The 17,173-nt window shown below is 36.5% G+C and overlaps 1 protein-coding gene across 6 annotated transcripts in view; it reads left to right on the plus strand.

Moving 5' to 3' along the window:
• The window catches only part of Slc25a26 (solute carrier family 25 member 26), a 130,406-nt gene that overhangs the window by 4,205 nt on the left and 109,028 nt on the right, over positions 1–17,173 (plus strand). For 3 of the 6 annotated variants that reach the window (XM_005335322.5, XM_021733259.3, XM_078038635.1), the window contains exons 2-3: positions 6,116–6,272; positions 10,197–10,306. The exons of 1 other annotated variant lie outside the window; for it this stretch is intronic. In XM_005335322.5, coding sequence (XP_005335379.1) covers positions 6,116–6,272; positions 10,197–10,306 — 267 coding nt within the window. The remainder of the gene's footprint in view (positions 1–6,115; positions 6,273–10,196; positions 10,307–17,173) is intronic. 2 more of the 6 variants (XM_013362876.4, XM_078038636.1) reach the window with 1 other exon arrangement.

Genomic DNA, 17,173 nt, shown 5'->3' on the forward strand with positions numbered 1-17,173 from the left:
TCTTTTTGCAACTGCACCAGTGTATTTTATTTTTATTTATTTATTTGTTTTTATTTATATACAGCGGGATGCCTTACAATTCTTATTATACATACTGAGCACAATTTTTCATATCTCTGGATGTTTACAAAGTATATTCATACCAATTTGTGTCTTCCTATCTGCACTTTGGATAATAATGATCATCACATTCTGCCATCATTTATAACCCCATGCCTCCTCCCTTCCCCTGTCTTGAGTTCGTCTATTCCTCCAATGCTCCCTCTCCCTATCCCACTATGGATTAGCCTCTTTATATCAAAGAAAACATTCACCATTTGTTTTTTGGGGATTGGCTAACTTCACTTGCATTATGTTCTCTAACTTCATCCATTTACCTGCATATGCTGTGATTTTATTCTCTTTTATTGTAATATTCCATTGTGTATATATGCCATATTTTTTTTTTATCCATTCGTCTAGTCTATTGAAAGGCATCTAGGTTGGTTCCAAAGTTTAGCTATTGTAAATTGTGCTGTTATAAACATCGATGTGGCTGTGTCCCTGTAGTATGTTGTTTTTAAGTCCTTTGGGTATAGACTGAGGAGAGGGATGGCTGGGTCAAATGGTGATTCTATTCCCAATTTTCTCAGAAATCTCCCTATTGCTTTTCCTATTGGCTGCACAAATTTGCAGTCCCACCAGTAATGTATGAGTGTACCTTTTTCCCCACATCCTTGCCAATACTTATTATTATTTATCTTCATAATAGCTGCCATTCTGACTGGAGTGAGATGAAATCTTAGAGTAGTTTTGATTTACATTTCTCTAATTGCTAGTGATGTTGAACATTTTTTCATACTTTTGCTGATTGATTCTATATCATCTTCTGAGAAGTGTCTGTTCAGGTCCTTGGCCCATTTATTGATTGGGTTATTTGTTTTTTTGGTGCTTAGCTTTTTGAGTTCTTTATATATCCTAGAGGTTAGTGCTCTATCTGATGTGTGAGGGGTAAAGATTTGTTCCCAAGATGTAGGCTCTCTGTTCACCTCACAGATTGTTTCTTTTGCTGAGAAGAAACTTTTTAGTTGAGTCCATCCCATTTATTGATTCTAGATTTTAATTCTTGTGCCACAGGAGTCTTATTAAGGAAGTTGGAGCCTAATCCCACATAATGGAGATTAGGGCCTACTTTTTCTAATATTAGATGCAGAGATTCTGGTTTTATTCCTAAGTCCTTGATCCATTTTGAGTTGAGTTTTGTGCATGGTGAGAGATAGAAGTTTAATTTCATTTTGTTGCATATGGATTTCCAGTTTCCCAGCACCATTTGTTGAAGAGGCTATCTTTTCTCCAATGCATGTTTTTGGCACCTAAAGCAATCCTTTAGCAGGAAGAGTGAAGCAGGTGTCATCACTATACCAGGCCTTAAACTATACCACAGAGCAATAGTAACAAAAATAGCATGGTATTAGCACCAAAACAGACTGGTGGTAGACCAATGGTACAGAATAGAGGACACAGAGACTAACCCACAAAATTATAGTTATCTTATGTTAGACAAAGGAATGGACAGGATTTTGATAGGTGTGTATGTACGGGCGAGTAAGGGGAATGGGAGCAGGTAGGGCAAGACAGGAAAGTGATCTGCTGGATGCAGTAGGTGGGCAACAGGAGGATAGGACAGCATTCTAGGCTTAGAGAGAAACCTAAGTGGAGTACAGAAATGAGAGGTTTCAGGCTATCTTGGGGAAGCAGAGTAGTTGGATTGAATGAAGCCCCAAGTTCTACAGCAGAGTGCAGAAAGTAGCTTGACAGGAGGTAGCTCAGGGTCTGTGAAGGGAAATTTGGTTATTTCTGCTGAGTACCTACTGAGTATCAGTGAATTTGGGACTCTTTTTTTTTTTTTTGAAATGTGGAAGTATTGATTTCAAATGTCCTTTCTTTTAAGCAGATGTTTGTAATATTCAATTCATAATTACAAAATATGAGCAACATAAAAAATTAACAAGTAAACAATAATACCTCGTGTCCCAAATCTCTTTCCACAGAGGTAATAGCTTCCAGCAGTTTGTGTGTGTTTTCAGATTTAGTTATTCCTGTGCAGAGTTATATGTGTTCTTAAGGGGGGATTATACAGCACATAATCTATATCTCACTTAACCTCAAAATACAACATGTATGTCAGTGCTAGTGAATACAGATCCACCTTGTTTTTTTAAAGACAATGTAGCAATTCGTTATTTGGATATAACATTGATTTAACGTGACTCCTGTGGATGGACATTTAGATTCTTTTACTTTTTTTTTTTTTTTTTTTGAGATGTAGTCTTGCTGTGATTTCCAGGCTGGACTAGAGGGGACAAGGAATGCTGTGGGGAGAATGCCTGGCGAATGTAAAGATGGCAGGAAGCAGCCCTTCTGCTCTGAGGAGGATGGTGGTGGGTGTTTCACATCGCTGGCTTCTCAGTTGTGGAGGGAGGGTCCCCTGAGCAGCCTGGTTCTTCTTCGCTGTCATTTAGACTGATGGCCTGTGTTGATTTTACTTAAAGTACACAGTTTCATTTTGTCCAGAGGTTGAGCAGTGATGATCTTCTGTCCCTGGTTTTTGTGTGTCAGCCTCCTCTTGAGAAAAAGGCTTTTTAGCATAAAATCTAGATCTTTTAAAATTTCCAGTAATTTCAAAGCACTAATGAAATACTTCTTCTCTATAGCCTGGAAGGACTTTTTACATTTATTAACTTAAGGTAAGGCATGTAATTTATCCATGTGTATGATTTTAAGGTCTTGATAACTTGTTGTGCTTATCAGAGTTTATTGGTTATCTGGGTTATTTGGTTTCTTTGGACTTTGTCTAGTTTTTAATTTACGATTTTTAGTGTAAGCTTCTGTAAGTCTTGACACTAACAAGTTGCCTGATAACTTTTGGATAAATAATCATGATAAAATAAACTTCTCTGACTACAGAACAATGGAATGTACCCATTCTTTATAATCCAGTTGATGTGGGCTAGTATGATCAAGTATAAAACAATATTGATGTAAAATTAGAAGCACTTCATCAAATATTTGTTTAAATCTTAAATATGTTGTGTGGTTGAAGATACAGGCCTTCTTCAGGTTCTGGGTTAGCTGTTCTGTTTCTGTTTTTCATTCTCATGAATTTAAATGACACTAGTTAAAGAAGCTTGAAATCCACAGAAGCAATTAGTACCTTGATTAATGTTACACTAGATAAGTAGATTGAATCTGCTCATTTTGTTCTTAGAAGACAAGAATTCTGATAAAAATGTGTTAGAGAAATCAATGCATGCAAAGCACCCAAGTAGATTAAAAGACTAACTTATTGATTAAAACTGAGAAACAGATACTGCTCATCTCACTAAGCCCTCTCCTAAGGTGAAAGAGAAAATCAGAATAAAGCCCGGCATGTTTTCAAAGAATCCACTTGTATCAGACCATCTCATCATATTTTATTCTTTCCATGTTTTAAGAAAATTAAAAGGCAGGCAAAATATTTCACTTACTTATTGAATTTTATAAAAAAATCTCTAAGAACAAGTGACAGGAGCATTGAAAAGGTGGCCTTTCAACTTTTTTTTTTATTACCTCTGAATCTTTTTACCAGAACTGAGAAAGGCAGCCGTTATATCCTGAAAGAAAAAAATCCCATACCCCTGGTTATTCTTCTTTCTTTTTTTTTTTTTGAGATGAGGGTCTTGCTTTGTTGTCCAAGGCGACAAAGTCCCAGAACTGGAACTGTAGGTGCACACCAGGCCCCCAGGTAGTTGGTCTATTAGTACTGTGTGTAGCTCTCTCCTGTGCTCTTTGGATGACTAGTTTCCCTTTCAGGTCTTGTGCCAGGCAGACTTTCATGGTTTTTGAAGTTCTTTCTTGTCTTCCAGAATAATTGTATAGTACTGCAGTATTAATAGTATGGTGTCAACTTTTCTAGTGTAAACTAATTTTTAATAATTTACTCATGTTAGTTGATTAAGAAATAGGCCTTATTGGATTTCTCATCAGTCATTTTTCTAGTTAAGTCTTGGAGTGGCTTTATGGTGAATGGCAGGTAAAGCAGATTTAAAAAAAATTTTTTTAGTTGTTGATAGATCTTTATTTATTTATGTGGTGCTGAAAATCAAACCCAGTGCCTCATACCTGCTAGGCAGGTGCTGTATCATTGAGCTATAACCTGAGCCCAGGTTAAGCAGATATTGTTTGGTTGGTACCAAGCTTTATACCACTTGAATATTTAGTAAACTCAAAAATGGAAAAAACTAAATTTGAATTTTGCCTCTGTGTTTGACTAGTACTGATTTTTCTTTCTTTCCCTTTTTTTTTTTTTTTTTTGTTACTGGGTATTGAGCCCAGGAGCAGTCTATCACTGGGCCTCATCCCTAGCCATTTTTAGTTTTTGAGACAGGGTCTTGCTCAGTTGCTTAGAGTCTCACTAAGTTGCAGCAGCTAGTCTCAAACCAGCCTGCTTCAACCTCTTGAACTGTTGGGATTACATGTGGGAACCATCACACCCAGCTTGATTTTTTTTTTTTTTTAATTTCATGTTGTGGAGTGTATAGTTTTTAAATATATATTTTTATAGTTTGAAGAGGTAATACATTCACTTGGTTCAGAATTCAGAAGAAAGGAAAAGTTAGCCATTCAGTTAAATTCTGTGTAGGAAACATACTGAGTTTCCTCTTTATTTCTCTTCTGTCTGCTTACTGTAATCTGACTTTGATTCACATTGTAAATGATGCCTTTAGAATATCTAAATAATATCTATTCTGACCTATCTTTGTGTTCATATTTTTTGAAATTTTATTTTTCTTCCACTCAAGTAATAATAAGTTTTAAATTTAAAATTATAATCATGAGATACAAACTTAGTTGTTTTTTTTTTTTTTTAAGAGAGAGAGAGAGAGAGAGAGAGAATTTTTAATATTTATTTTTTAGGGCTGGGGATGTGGCTCAAGCGGTAGCGCGCTCGCCTGGCATCCGTGCGGCCCGGGTTTCGATCCTCAGCACCACATACCAACAAAGATGAAGATGTTGTGTCCACCAAGAACTAAGAAAAAATAAATAAATGTTAAAATTCTCTCTCTCTGTCCCCCTCTCTCTCTCACTCTCTCTTAAAAAAAAAAAAAAAAAAATTATTTTTTAGTTCTCGGCGGACACAACATCTTCGTTGGTATGTGGTGCTGAGGATCGAACCCGGGCCGCGTGCATGCCAGGCGAGTGCGCTACCGCTTGAGCCACATCCCCAGTCCCAAACTTAGTTTTTAATCAGCTTAATTTGCAGCTTCTCTATAGCAGCATGATATTTCTCGGGAGATGACTAGCTCAGGCCAATTTTTTTAAAAAATTGATTTACTCACTTAATTTTAAAATTATCAGTGATTTTTTAATATAATAAACAATAAAAAGTACTATATGGATCCTTAGATATGTAATTCTTAAAATACAGATCTAGATGATAAAGATTTGGAAATATTTCAGAAAACAATCTTAAAAAAACCCCTTAATGCAGATTGACTACTTACTAAGCTAAAAAGACAAAAATATAACATTGGGTCCGATATGGAAAGGTCATCAAGATAAATTGTGAGATGAAAGAAAGCGCAGAATAGTGCATATTGTATACCATCTTTTATTTTTTAAAAAAAGGAAAACTAAAATGTATGTTCATATTTGCTTTTGTGTGCCCAAGGTAACTTTGGAAGTATACAACAGGAAACCATTAAAAGCAAATGAGTAGGAGACTGAATTCTTTACTTTGCTGAGTTTTTTTTTTTCCCTTCCTTTTGTGGCTTTAAAAATTTTTTGAATATATTAAAATGAATGTTAAATTTGTTTTAAAAATAAATTTAAATAATAAAAAATTTTAAAAAGAAAATTTAATATAAAACAGTTTGCAAGTTTAGTACATTTTTTGTTATTTTCCTAGGAAAATCTCTAGAGTAGAGATAGAAAGTCCTTGGATTTTTTGCAAAGGTTTGTGAACTGAAAGGTATAAGAAATATGTTTAAATACTACCTCCTTCTTTCTCTTCCTGCCCCTAAATGGCAGAGGCCTTATTTTATTGTAACCTTTTTTTTCTTTTTCTCCCCTCCCCTCCTTTTTTTTTTTTTAAAAGGCTGGTGGGGTAGCAGGTGCCTCTGTTGACTTGATATTATTTCCTCTGGATACCATTAAAACCAGGCTGCAGAGTCCCCAAGGATTTTATAAGGCCGGTGGTTTTCGCGGAATATATGCTGGTGTTCCTTCTGCTGCTATTGGATCCTTTCCTAATGGTAAACATGACATTGATATTCTTATTGCTATAAAGCCAAGATAATAGGATTTATTTTCAGAATGGTATGAGGGGGATACATAGTTCCTTCTGTGTTGTAACTAATCTTCTGATTTTATTTTCCATTGTTTAACCTACAATTTTTGAATAGGTAACACTGAGGATTCCCTTATAGTATCTTTGTAATAGAAAAACAATTTCCCAGCGACTCAGGAAGCTGAGGTAGGAGAATCACAAGTTTGAGGCCCATGTGGGCAACTTAGCAAGGCCTTGACTTAAAGTGAAAACGGGTGGAGATGTAGCTCAGTGGTAGAGCACCTCTGAATGTAGTCCCCAGTACAGAGAGAGAAACAGGAACAACCTTGCTTGCATATTGGAATCTCCTGGGCTTTAAACAATACTGATGTCTGTGTTTCACCTTCAGAAATAGGTTCTGGGTCTTGTCTGACAATCAGCAGTTTTTGTTAGCTTCCCAGGTGATTCTAGTATGGAGCCAAGTTGGATAACTTGGACTCTTCTGATCACTGAAGAGTTTAAAATACTTGGAGATTCTTGTGTAGCAGGTGAGCTCAATATTTTAGTCTTTTAATTGTAGTTAGATGATGCAGGTGTTTTTTACAGGCTTCCACCTGATATTCTGATTTCAGCATCTTTTTTTTTTTTTTTTTTTTTGTACCGGGGTTTGAACTCGGGGGCACTGAGCTACATCTCCAGCCCTATTGTGTATTTTATTTGGAGACAGGGTTTTACTGAGCTGCATAGCGCCTCGCTTTTGCTGAGGCTGGCTTTGAACTTGCGATTCTCGTGTCTCAACCTCCTGAGCTGCTGGGATTACAGATGTGCAGGTGTGAGCCACTGCTCCCCGCTTTCAGCATCTTTGTTTTGGTTTTGAAGTCATGTGACTTATGGCCCTCTTATTCTGCAACAGTATAATCTGTTTTATGGGATCTACTTCTTGGTACCTGTCTTGCTGATACTTTTCTCATTTCAGTTGTTTATTTTGCAGTGCTAAGGATTGAACCCAAGCCTCATGCATGCTGAGCAGGTACTCTGCCACTGAGCCACATCCCTAGCTGGTGATGAATGCTTCTTGTGGCACTGAAAATAAACTAAATCAATAATAACAAAAAGGCACACAATACACATCCATAAAATCATAGTCCTAGGAGATTCTTAAATTCTGGGTTTTGATTTATTTTTTCAGGATAATTCATAAGAAATTTTTCCTCTTAGGTTAATCTGACCTTTAAGTGCCAGATCTGTGAGCATATCATTCATATAAAGATTGTACCACAAATAATAGTATCTCTGTCCTTTTGTTTATTACTTCCCCTTCTCCTCGCCCAGCAGCCTGTTGAACAGCAAGCTGTTTTGGGTTTATCTTGACTTTTTGTATGCCTTAATACTTTGAGTAATTGGTTATAACAAGTTATTATTGAGCACCTATTCCATGTCAAGCATGGCTCTAAGGGTGTGAGGGGCATGGATATGAACCAAGTTTGTCCATATTGGACTCACCTGATCACTGAAGAGTTTAAATACTGATTCCCGTGGCTCACCTCAGAGGTTATGATTTAATCCATCTGAGGTATGTCCTGGTCATTGGTGGTTTTAAAAAATTCCAAGGCGATTCTAATATGCAGACAAATTTAAAAACCTTTGAGCTAGGGAATTGTACAGGAATATGTCACTAAGTCCCTATCTTTTGGTCACAGGTTTATTTGGTTTTCTCCTTCACCTATACTCATTGTTCTTTAGATCTTTGTCTCTTACATATTACACAAAAGCATTCCTGTGGGTTAGGTATAGTATTAGTTGTAGTCTTAGAGTACATGATGCTGTCTCAATGATCACAGGATTAGTTTACATTCTTTACTGAGGATTTACATACAGAATGTGGTTTTGAACTTGTGTGTGGGGGTGTGTGTGCAGAATGGGGGCAGTGGTATCTTTTTTGCCTTTCTTGCTTTTTTTGCCATCCACACAACTTCAGCAGATGGAAGGTGCAAGAGAAGTCAAAGTTTTTTTTTTTATTCTTTTGCTGTCTTCCTACAGATTTTGAATGAATTGCATTTTCCTTTCTGCTTTCTTTTGTCTTTAACTGTTGGTTAAGGTTCTAGTCTAGGTACAGATTGCCACTGTAATCATCAGAGCTGAGGGGTTGGCATGGAGGGGACAGAAGATTGAAAGACCCATATTGAAGGCCCACATTTAGGAGCCTTATTCCCTTTATTTTTATTAATTTTTTAGGTGTAGATGGACATAATAGCTTTATTTATTTTTATGTGGTGCTGAGGATGGAACCCAGTGCCTCACACTTGTGAGGCAAGTGCTCCACCACTGACCTACAGCCTCAGCCACCTTATTCCCTTTTTAATAGCACGTGTAAGGAAAGTATGGCATTTTTTTTTTTTTTTTTTTTTTTTGCTGGGGGCCAGGGATGGGCTAGAAGAGACTCTTATCAGATAGCCCTATGTCTCCTTGTTTGAGGACTTGCTCTGATCCTCATTTGGAATTTTATTGTGCCATCATTTTTCATTAATGGAGTCTTTTTTGGATGCTGTGCACTTGGGGACAGGGGTTGGAGGTTACAGACCTAAAAGACATGAAGTATCACACAAGTAGTCACAAAATTGGGCAAGTCTTTCTTCCTTTGCCTTGGAGTGGGTATAGAGATGCTAGTAGCTGCAGAACCTACAGCTGAATGCCATCAAGGATAATATTGTAGTGGGCCAAAGTGTGACAAGCTGTATGAAGAACCTCACGGGAATAGGCCTGTGTTAACTGTGCCAGGTCACTGAATTGGAGGTGACTTCTGTGGACTGTGGGCCTGCTTATTTGTTGGCAGCCTCAGATCACTGAGTTTTACTATCAGGCAGTTTTTCTGAGTGTTTCAGACTTGACTGTGATAAATTCTAATGTCCTTCAAAAGATGAATTTGTTATTCTTTTTTCTTTCATTCTTTATCTTTTATGGACATGATAAACACTTTTTGATTAACAGTACAAGTTTTAAAGCCCTCATGTGCAGCTATAATTAGTTCATGGTGATATAGAGATAGCTCTTCTGAGATTTTGATTTCCAGTTCTAATTAAGCATTTGATTGTTTCCTTGATGTAGGGGTAAATTGATGTAGGAGGGTGCAGTGTCGCACACTTGTAATCCCAGCAACTTGGAAGACTGAGGCAAGAGGAATTGCAAAATCAAAATAAAAAATAAAAAGCCTGGGGATTAACTGGGCACAGTGGTGCACACCTTTAATCCCAGCAATTTAGGAGGCTGAGGCAGGAGAATTGAAAGTTCATAGCCAGCCTCAGCAGCTTAGCGAGGCCCTAAGCAATTTTGTGAGACTGTGTTTCAAAATAAAAAATGGGGCTGGGGATGTGGCTTAGTGGAGGACACACTATTCAATCCTTAGTGCTACCAAAAAAAAAAAAAAAAGGTAAATTGACATTAAAAAGTAGCTATGGCTATTTTGGGTAACCAGCAATAATAAAGCATATAGAATACATGTTGTATTTTAAGTAAAGGCATATGTTTACATTTTTGACTTATTTATAAACCAGTGAGATATTTGTTTTATGACCAAGTGTAAGATCTTCTGGAACACAGAAACCCCTAACCCTCACCTTGTCTAAAAAGTTGACTAGAACAGTGTTAAGTAACTTGTCATTCAGCCTGGCAAATGCTAGGTTAGCTGATAAGCTCTGTCGGTATGGGGATCACGTTGTCTGCATTTTTCTAATTTGGGATTGGGCATGTAATATGGGCTCAGTAAATTCTGAAAGAGTGATGGAAAAAAGTTACATTTGTCTATTGTCTCATAATGTAATAATTATTGTCATACCTTTCGAAAAAAACTATTTCTTTACGGTGGGAATGTGTATTTAAGCTTTGTAAAAAGACTGGCTTGTTTAAATTTCAGCTGCTGCATTTTTCCTCACCTATGAATATGTGAAATGGTGTTTGTACACTGATTCATCTTCGTATTTGATGCCTGTGAAGCACATGTTGGCTGCCTCTGCTGGAGAAGTGGTGAGTTGCAAGTTAGTATGTGATAGACTTCAGAAATATAAATCATGCATACTTTTTTTTGGTACAGATTTCTTTTTTTAAAATTTATTTTCAAATGATACATGAAAATGCAAAAGTTGTGCCTGTTTAGGGGATACCATGTAACATTTCAATATATGTATATGCTGTCTAATGTTTAAATACTTCTTGACATTTTTAATTTGTTTATGGTGGTATTTATTTCTCTTAAATAATTTTTTTTTTTAAATTATGAAAGGAAGAGCTGGGGTTGTGGCTCAGTGGTAGAGCACTTGCCTGGCATGCGTGAGGCACTGGGTTCGATCCTCAGCACTACATAAAAATAAAAATGAAGGTATTGTGTCCACCTACAACTAAAAATTATAAATATTTTTAAAAAATAAAATAAAATTATGAAAGGCATAAATCACAATAAATGTAGGTGAATCATACATGTCAGTTAAAAGATAGTCTTGAGGATGAAATAAAAATTCAGCTGTTCTAAAACGAGAGAGAGTTCTAAAACAATGACACACAAAACATTAAATGAAAGAAATGGAAGAACCCTTTCACCTGTAGGTTGTGTTGGTTTTGTATTATGTCAGCATAACTGAGTTGGAACTGTTTTTCCCAAAATTCCTAGTTATGGGTCAGGTCAGCCACAGAGGAATTTGCAGAAGGTTCGTAAGGGAAGTTAAGCAGCAGCTGCATTTATGCCCAGAAGGTGGGCTTAGGGTTGGGCACCGTTGCAGCATCTCTCTGTCCCTGATCTCTGCTGTCTTGTCCTCTGGCTAACAGTTCTCCAGTTCTCATCTTTCCCTGCAGCTTCTCCAGATTGTGGGTCAAGTGTCTGAGCCCTGCAGGGCAGGATGCTAGCTTAAATTTAGTTTATCTCATAGGTTAGTGAGAAATAGATGGGAATTACGATTTGTTTTTTTTTTTTCCTCACTTTACTAAATTTAGGGAATACTGATGAAATAGAGTTGTGTTATGTTAATACTGGGCAAAAAGAATTTAAGGCACCAGAGAGTCTAGAACATAATGACTCAAGGAACAATTCTGAGAGATGTAACAAGTCTGAACTATATGAATAACATAGTCCAGAACATATGAAGCAAAACCAGACAAGATGATAAGAAAAATAAACAGCAGTATAGTCTTACTTGGAGATAGTCACATCTCTGAAAGCATTCAGACTAGGCAGATGTAAACTTACTCAGGATGTAGAAGATGTGAACAACACAATGAATTGGTCTAATGGATTTATATAGGACTTCACCTCAACAGTTACGAAATACGTATTTCAAGCATACTTGGAAGGTTAACAAAAATGGACACCCCATTCCACAGGCGAGCTTCAACAAGTACAGTAGAGACAATGTTGTACATATGGTTTGACAACCGACTATAATGAAAACAAATGCCAGGTTGTCATTACCATGAGTTTAGAAAACAAACCCTTTTGTAAATAATTCATGAGATAAAGAAAAACTCATAATGTGAATGGAAAAGTGTCTAATACCTAAAGTGTACACAGTTATGGTTTAAAATAGACAAACCAGGTCTGGGTGGCGGCTCAGTGGTAGAGTGCTTGCCTAGCATGTGTGGGGCACTGAGTTCGATTCTCAGCACTGCATGTTAATAAACAAAGTCCACTGACAACTAAAAAATAAAAAATAAAAAAAATAAAATAGACAAACCAAATCTAATTCAGAGGAGCACTAATAAAAACCAAACTTTCTTTACTCTTCTCATTAATATACCTTTCTCTCTGTCCTTTCTCCCCAATATAAGGGAGAATTTCTCCCTATTTTCTACTAACATGATTTTTGTTAGCTAGAAATTGTCTATTCTCTACTAGTGTTATTTTTTCCCCCTTATTTCCTCCTTTTTTTTTTTTTTAATTGATTTTGGTCATACCAGTAGAAGTGCTCTACCACTGAGTTACATCCCCAGACCTTTAAAATTTTTTTAAAATTTTGGGACAGGCTGTCACTAAATTACTCAGGCTAGCCTCAAATTTACAATTCTCCTCCCTCAGCCTCCAAGTAGTTGGAATTATAGGCCTGGGTAACCACTTCTGGCCTGCAGCATTGTGATAGGCAGGGTGTGAACAGGAATAGACCACAAAGTAAAGGAAAGGGTCCTTAATTGAACACCACCTTTTTTCCTCATAATGATATATGTTTACATTAGAAAACTTGGAAAATGAATCAGCAAATAATATGTAACATTTACATAAAAACAATATATATGTATAAAACAATTGCAATATATTATGGTTTTGTTTTCTATGCACTTTTTCTGCCTTAGCAAATTTGACTGAGAATCTAAATTGTTTTGTAATCTGCTATTCTTTGCTTACAAATATGGTAAATTAGGGGTAAGAAAAAGGGAGATCTTAACAGAAAAATAAAATAAATACTAACTTTAAGAAGATAGTTTTAGCCAGGTGCAGTGGTGCATGTCTGTAATCCTAGCCCCTGGGGAGGCTGAGGCAGGAGGATCAAGGCTAGCCTCAGCAACTTCGTGAGGCCCTAAGCAACTCAGTGAACCTTGTCTCTAAATAAAATGCCAAATAGGGCTGGGGATGTGGCTCTGAGATCAATCCTTGGTACCAAAAAAAAAAAAAAAAAGATAATTTCAAAAACAGCTTTATCGAGATATAATTTATACATCACACAATTCATTCAAAGTACACAATTTAGTGGTTTTTCGTATGTTCGTAGGGATGTACCATCACCATGAGAGTCAATTTTCAAACATTTTTATCACCCCCAAAAGAAAACCAGTGTCTAGTATTAGTCATTCTGTGTTGTTCTCCAGGTCCTGCCCTCCAGACGGCCACTGGGCTACTTTTTGTCTGCATGGCTTGGTCTGTTTTAGACATTTCATATAAATGCAATCCTGTAACTTGTCTTTTGAGATTTTTTTTTTCCTATTAAAGTAGTTTTCCAGATTCATCCATGTTGTAGCATATATCAGTACTTCATTTCCTTTTTTGCCAGATATTTCATTGCATGGATTTTTAAATCTTACTTATCCGCTCATCAGTTGATGAACATTTGGGTTATTTGCAATTTGGGGCCATTATGAATAATATAGTTATCAATGTTCATGTACAACTTTTTGTGTGGACATATGTTTTTATTTGTCTTGGTATATAATTAGAATTATGGCCAGATGGTAACTTTAACCTTTTCGGGAGTTGACCAGACTGTTTTGTAAAGTGACCTCCATTTTATATTTTATATTCTCATCAGCAACAGTGAGGTTTCCATTGTTATCTGTCTTTAATTATAGCTATCTAGTAACTATTCATTAGTATCTTATTGTGATTTTTATTTGCATTTTCCTAATGGCTAACAATTTTTTTTTTTTTAAAGAGAGAGAGAGAGAATTTTTCAATATTTTTTAGTTTTCGGTGGACACAACATCTTTCTTTGTATGTGGTGCTGAGAATCGAACCCGGGCCGCATGCATGCCAGGTGAGCGTGCTACCACTTGAGCCACATCCCCAGCCCAATGGCTAACAATTTTGAGAATTTTTTCTTTTTTAATTTTATTTTTTAGTTATAGATGGACACAGTACCTTTATTTTATTTTATTTATTTTTATGTGGTGCTGAGGATCAAACCCAGTGCCTCAAGTGTTAGGCAAGTGCTCTACCACTGAGCCACAACCCCAGCCCCTTGAACATTTCTTGTATGCTTGGAGAACTGCTTATTCAGATCTCTACTTCTTTTAAATTGTAGGTTTTTTTTTTTTTTTTTTTTTTGTGTGTGTGTGTGGGTGTGTTGTTGTTATCAAGTTATAGTTCTTCATGTATTCTAGACACAAGTCTCTTATCAGAGGTATGGTTTACAAAATTTTTCTCCCATTTTATTTATTGTCTTTCTACTTTCTTAATAGTGTGCTCTGAAGCACAAGTCTTTAATATTTTTTTTAGTTCTTGATGGGCTTTTTATTTTATTAATTTATCTGTATGTGGTGCTGAGAATCGAACCCAGTGCCTCACACATGCAAGGCAAGCACTCCACCACTGAGCCACAACCCCAGCCCCAAGTTTTTAATTTTGATGATGTCCATTGTATGTTAATGTTGTTTGTGATTTTGGTGTCATATCTAAGAAATTTTGCCTGATCGAAAGTGATGAAGATAATGCACTCGTGCTTTATTGTAAGAGTTTTATAGTTTTATGTCTTTATAGTTTTCTGTTTTGAGTTAATTTTTGTATGTGGTAGAAGAAGTGCTCTAACTTTATTCTTTTGCTTGTGAATATCTACTTGTCCTACCTGTATCTTTTTTGAAAAGGCTGTTTTACCCCACCCCCACTCCTACATAGAATGACCTTGGCACTCACATCAAAAATGAATTGAGGCGGGATGTAGTGGCACATGCCTGAAATCTAGCAACTTGGAAGGCTAAGGTAGGAGGATCACAAGTTTGAGGCCAGCGTAGTAAGTTTAGCAAGATCTTGGCTCAAAAAACAAAATAGGAGCCTGGTTCGGTAGTATACACCTATAATATCAATGGTTCGGAAGGCTGAGGCAGGAGGATAGCAGGTTCAAAACCAGCCTCAGCAAAAGCAACTCAGTGAGACCCTGTCTCCAAACAAAATACAAAAAATGCAAAATAGGGCTAAGGATGTGGCTCAGTGGTCGAGTGTCCCCGAGTTCAATCCCTGGTACTGCAAAAAAACAAAAACAAAAACAAAAAGCAAAATAGGGCTGGGGATGTAGCTCAGTGGCAGAGCACTTACCTAATATGTACAATCCCCAATTCCTAGTACCAGCCCCCCAACCTTGCAAAAGAAGAATTCTGAATTCTCAGTTCTATTCCATCTCCGTATGTCTGTCTTTACACCAGTACCATGTCATCTTGACTACGTAAGTAAGCATAGAAATCAACACGAGTTCTTCATCTCTGTTCTTTTCAGTATTATTAGTATTCTTTGGAGGGGGGAACTTTGTCCATGTGAATTTTAGAAGCAAACATGGTAGAATTCTGAGAGGCATTACTTTGAATCTGTAAGTTAGTTTGGGGAATATTGCTATCTTGAACAGTGTTAAGTTTTTCAATCTATATATGTGTTTGTCTTTCCAGTTTCTTTCAACACTGTTTAGTACTTTTTTTTTTTTTCTTTTGAGAGAGAGAGAGAAAGAGAGAGAATTTTAATATTTATTTTTAGTTTTCGGCGGACACAACATCTTTATTTGTATGTGGTGCTGAGGGTCGAACCCAGGCCGCACGCATGCCAGGTGAGTGTGCTACCGCTTGAGCCACATCCCCAGCCCACTGTTTAATACTTTTTAAGTTTTGTACTTTTGTTAGCTTATACATAAATAATATATTTAAAAAAATATTTATTTTTTAGTTGTAGGTGGATAATACCTTTATTTTATTTTTATGTGGTGCTGAGTGTTGAACCCAGTGCCTCATGCATGCTAGGGGAGTGCTGTACCTCAGAACCATAACCCCACCCCCAATAATATATTTTTAATGCTGTTATATGTATTTTTTCTTAATTTTGTTTAAAATTAATTTGTTCTACCATATATACAATAATTTTTTTGTATATTGATCTTACATCCTGTAGCCTTGCTAAACTAAAATATAATTTTTTTTTCTTTTTTTTTTTTTTTTTTACTGGATCCTTTAGGATCTTCTTTCTATTCCTCTTCCCTTCATTCTCTTCCTCCTTCTCCATCAAAGCCAGGGCCCTATGCATACTAGGCATGTGATCAACCACTGAGCTATATCACCAACCCTAGTGTTTTCTATGTACAAAATTATACCTATAAATAGAGATATTTTTCTTTCTCCCTTTCTGATCTTTATACTTTGACTGTTTTTCTTTCCTCCATCTTTTTGGCACAATTGCCTTGGTTGGAGACCCCAGTACAATTCCAGATAGAAGTGGTAAGAGCAGATATCTTTGTCTTGTTTAAGATTCTTGGAGAGAAACATTTATTCTTTCAACTGTAAGTTGTAAATTTTTCATTGATGCCCTTTATGAGGTTCTGGAAGGTACCTTCTGTTCCTGGTTTGTTCAGTGATTTATTTACTTTCGCTTCTTTCGCATTGGGGATTAAACCCAGGAGCACTTAACCATTGAACCACATCCCCAACCCTTTTTAAAAAAAAATTTTTTTTATACTTGTAGATGGACAGCATCCCTTTATTTAATTTAATTAATTTATTTTTTTATGTGGTGCTAAGGATCGAACCCAGTGTTTCACATATGCTAGGCAAGCACTCTGCTACTGAGCTGCAGCCCCAGCCCCCAGCCCTTTTTAAAGTTTTTATTTTGAGGCAGGGTCTTGCTTGCTAAGTTGCTTACGACCTCACTAAGTTACTGAGGCTGGCTCAAACCAGTGATCCTCCTGCCTCAGCCTCCTAAATCTGTGGGATTACAGGCATGAGCCACCATGCCCAGCAGTTTATTTACTTTTTATTTATGAAGGCGTGTTGAATTTTGTTGGATGCTATTTCTGCATCTCTAAGATGTTTGTGTGTTTTTGTTCTTTATTTTGTTGTGTCACACTGAGAGATTTTCACATGTTGAAAGCACCATTTTATTTCTGGGATAAATTTCACTGGTCTTGATATACAATGGTTTTCATTTATTTTTAGATTTGGTTTGCTATTATTTTGTGGAGGACTTTTGCTTATTTATAAGAAGATGTTGGTTTGTGATTTTCTTTTTTTTGTGATTTTTTTTTTGCTGGTTTGGTATTCAGATAATACTGGCCTCACAGATAATTTTTTTTACAAAAAAAAATTTTAGGAGCTAGGATTGTAGTTCTTCGGTAGAACACTTTCCTAGCCTGTGTGAGGCCTGGGGTTTGATCCCAGCACTGGAGATGG

This window comes from Ictidomys tridecemlineatus, chromosome 2, assembly GCF_052094955.1.
Source record: "Ictidomys tridecemlineatus isolate mIctTri1 chromosome 2, mIctTri1.hap1, whole genome shotgun sequence".
Classification (NCBI taxonomy): domain Eukaryota; kingdom Metazoa; phylum Chordata; class Mammalia; order Rodentia; family Sciuridae; genus Ictidomys; species Ictidomys tridecemlineatus.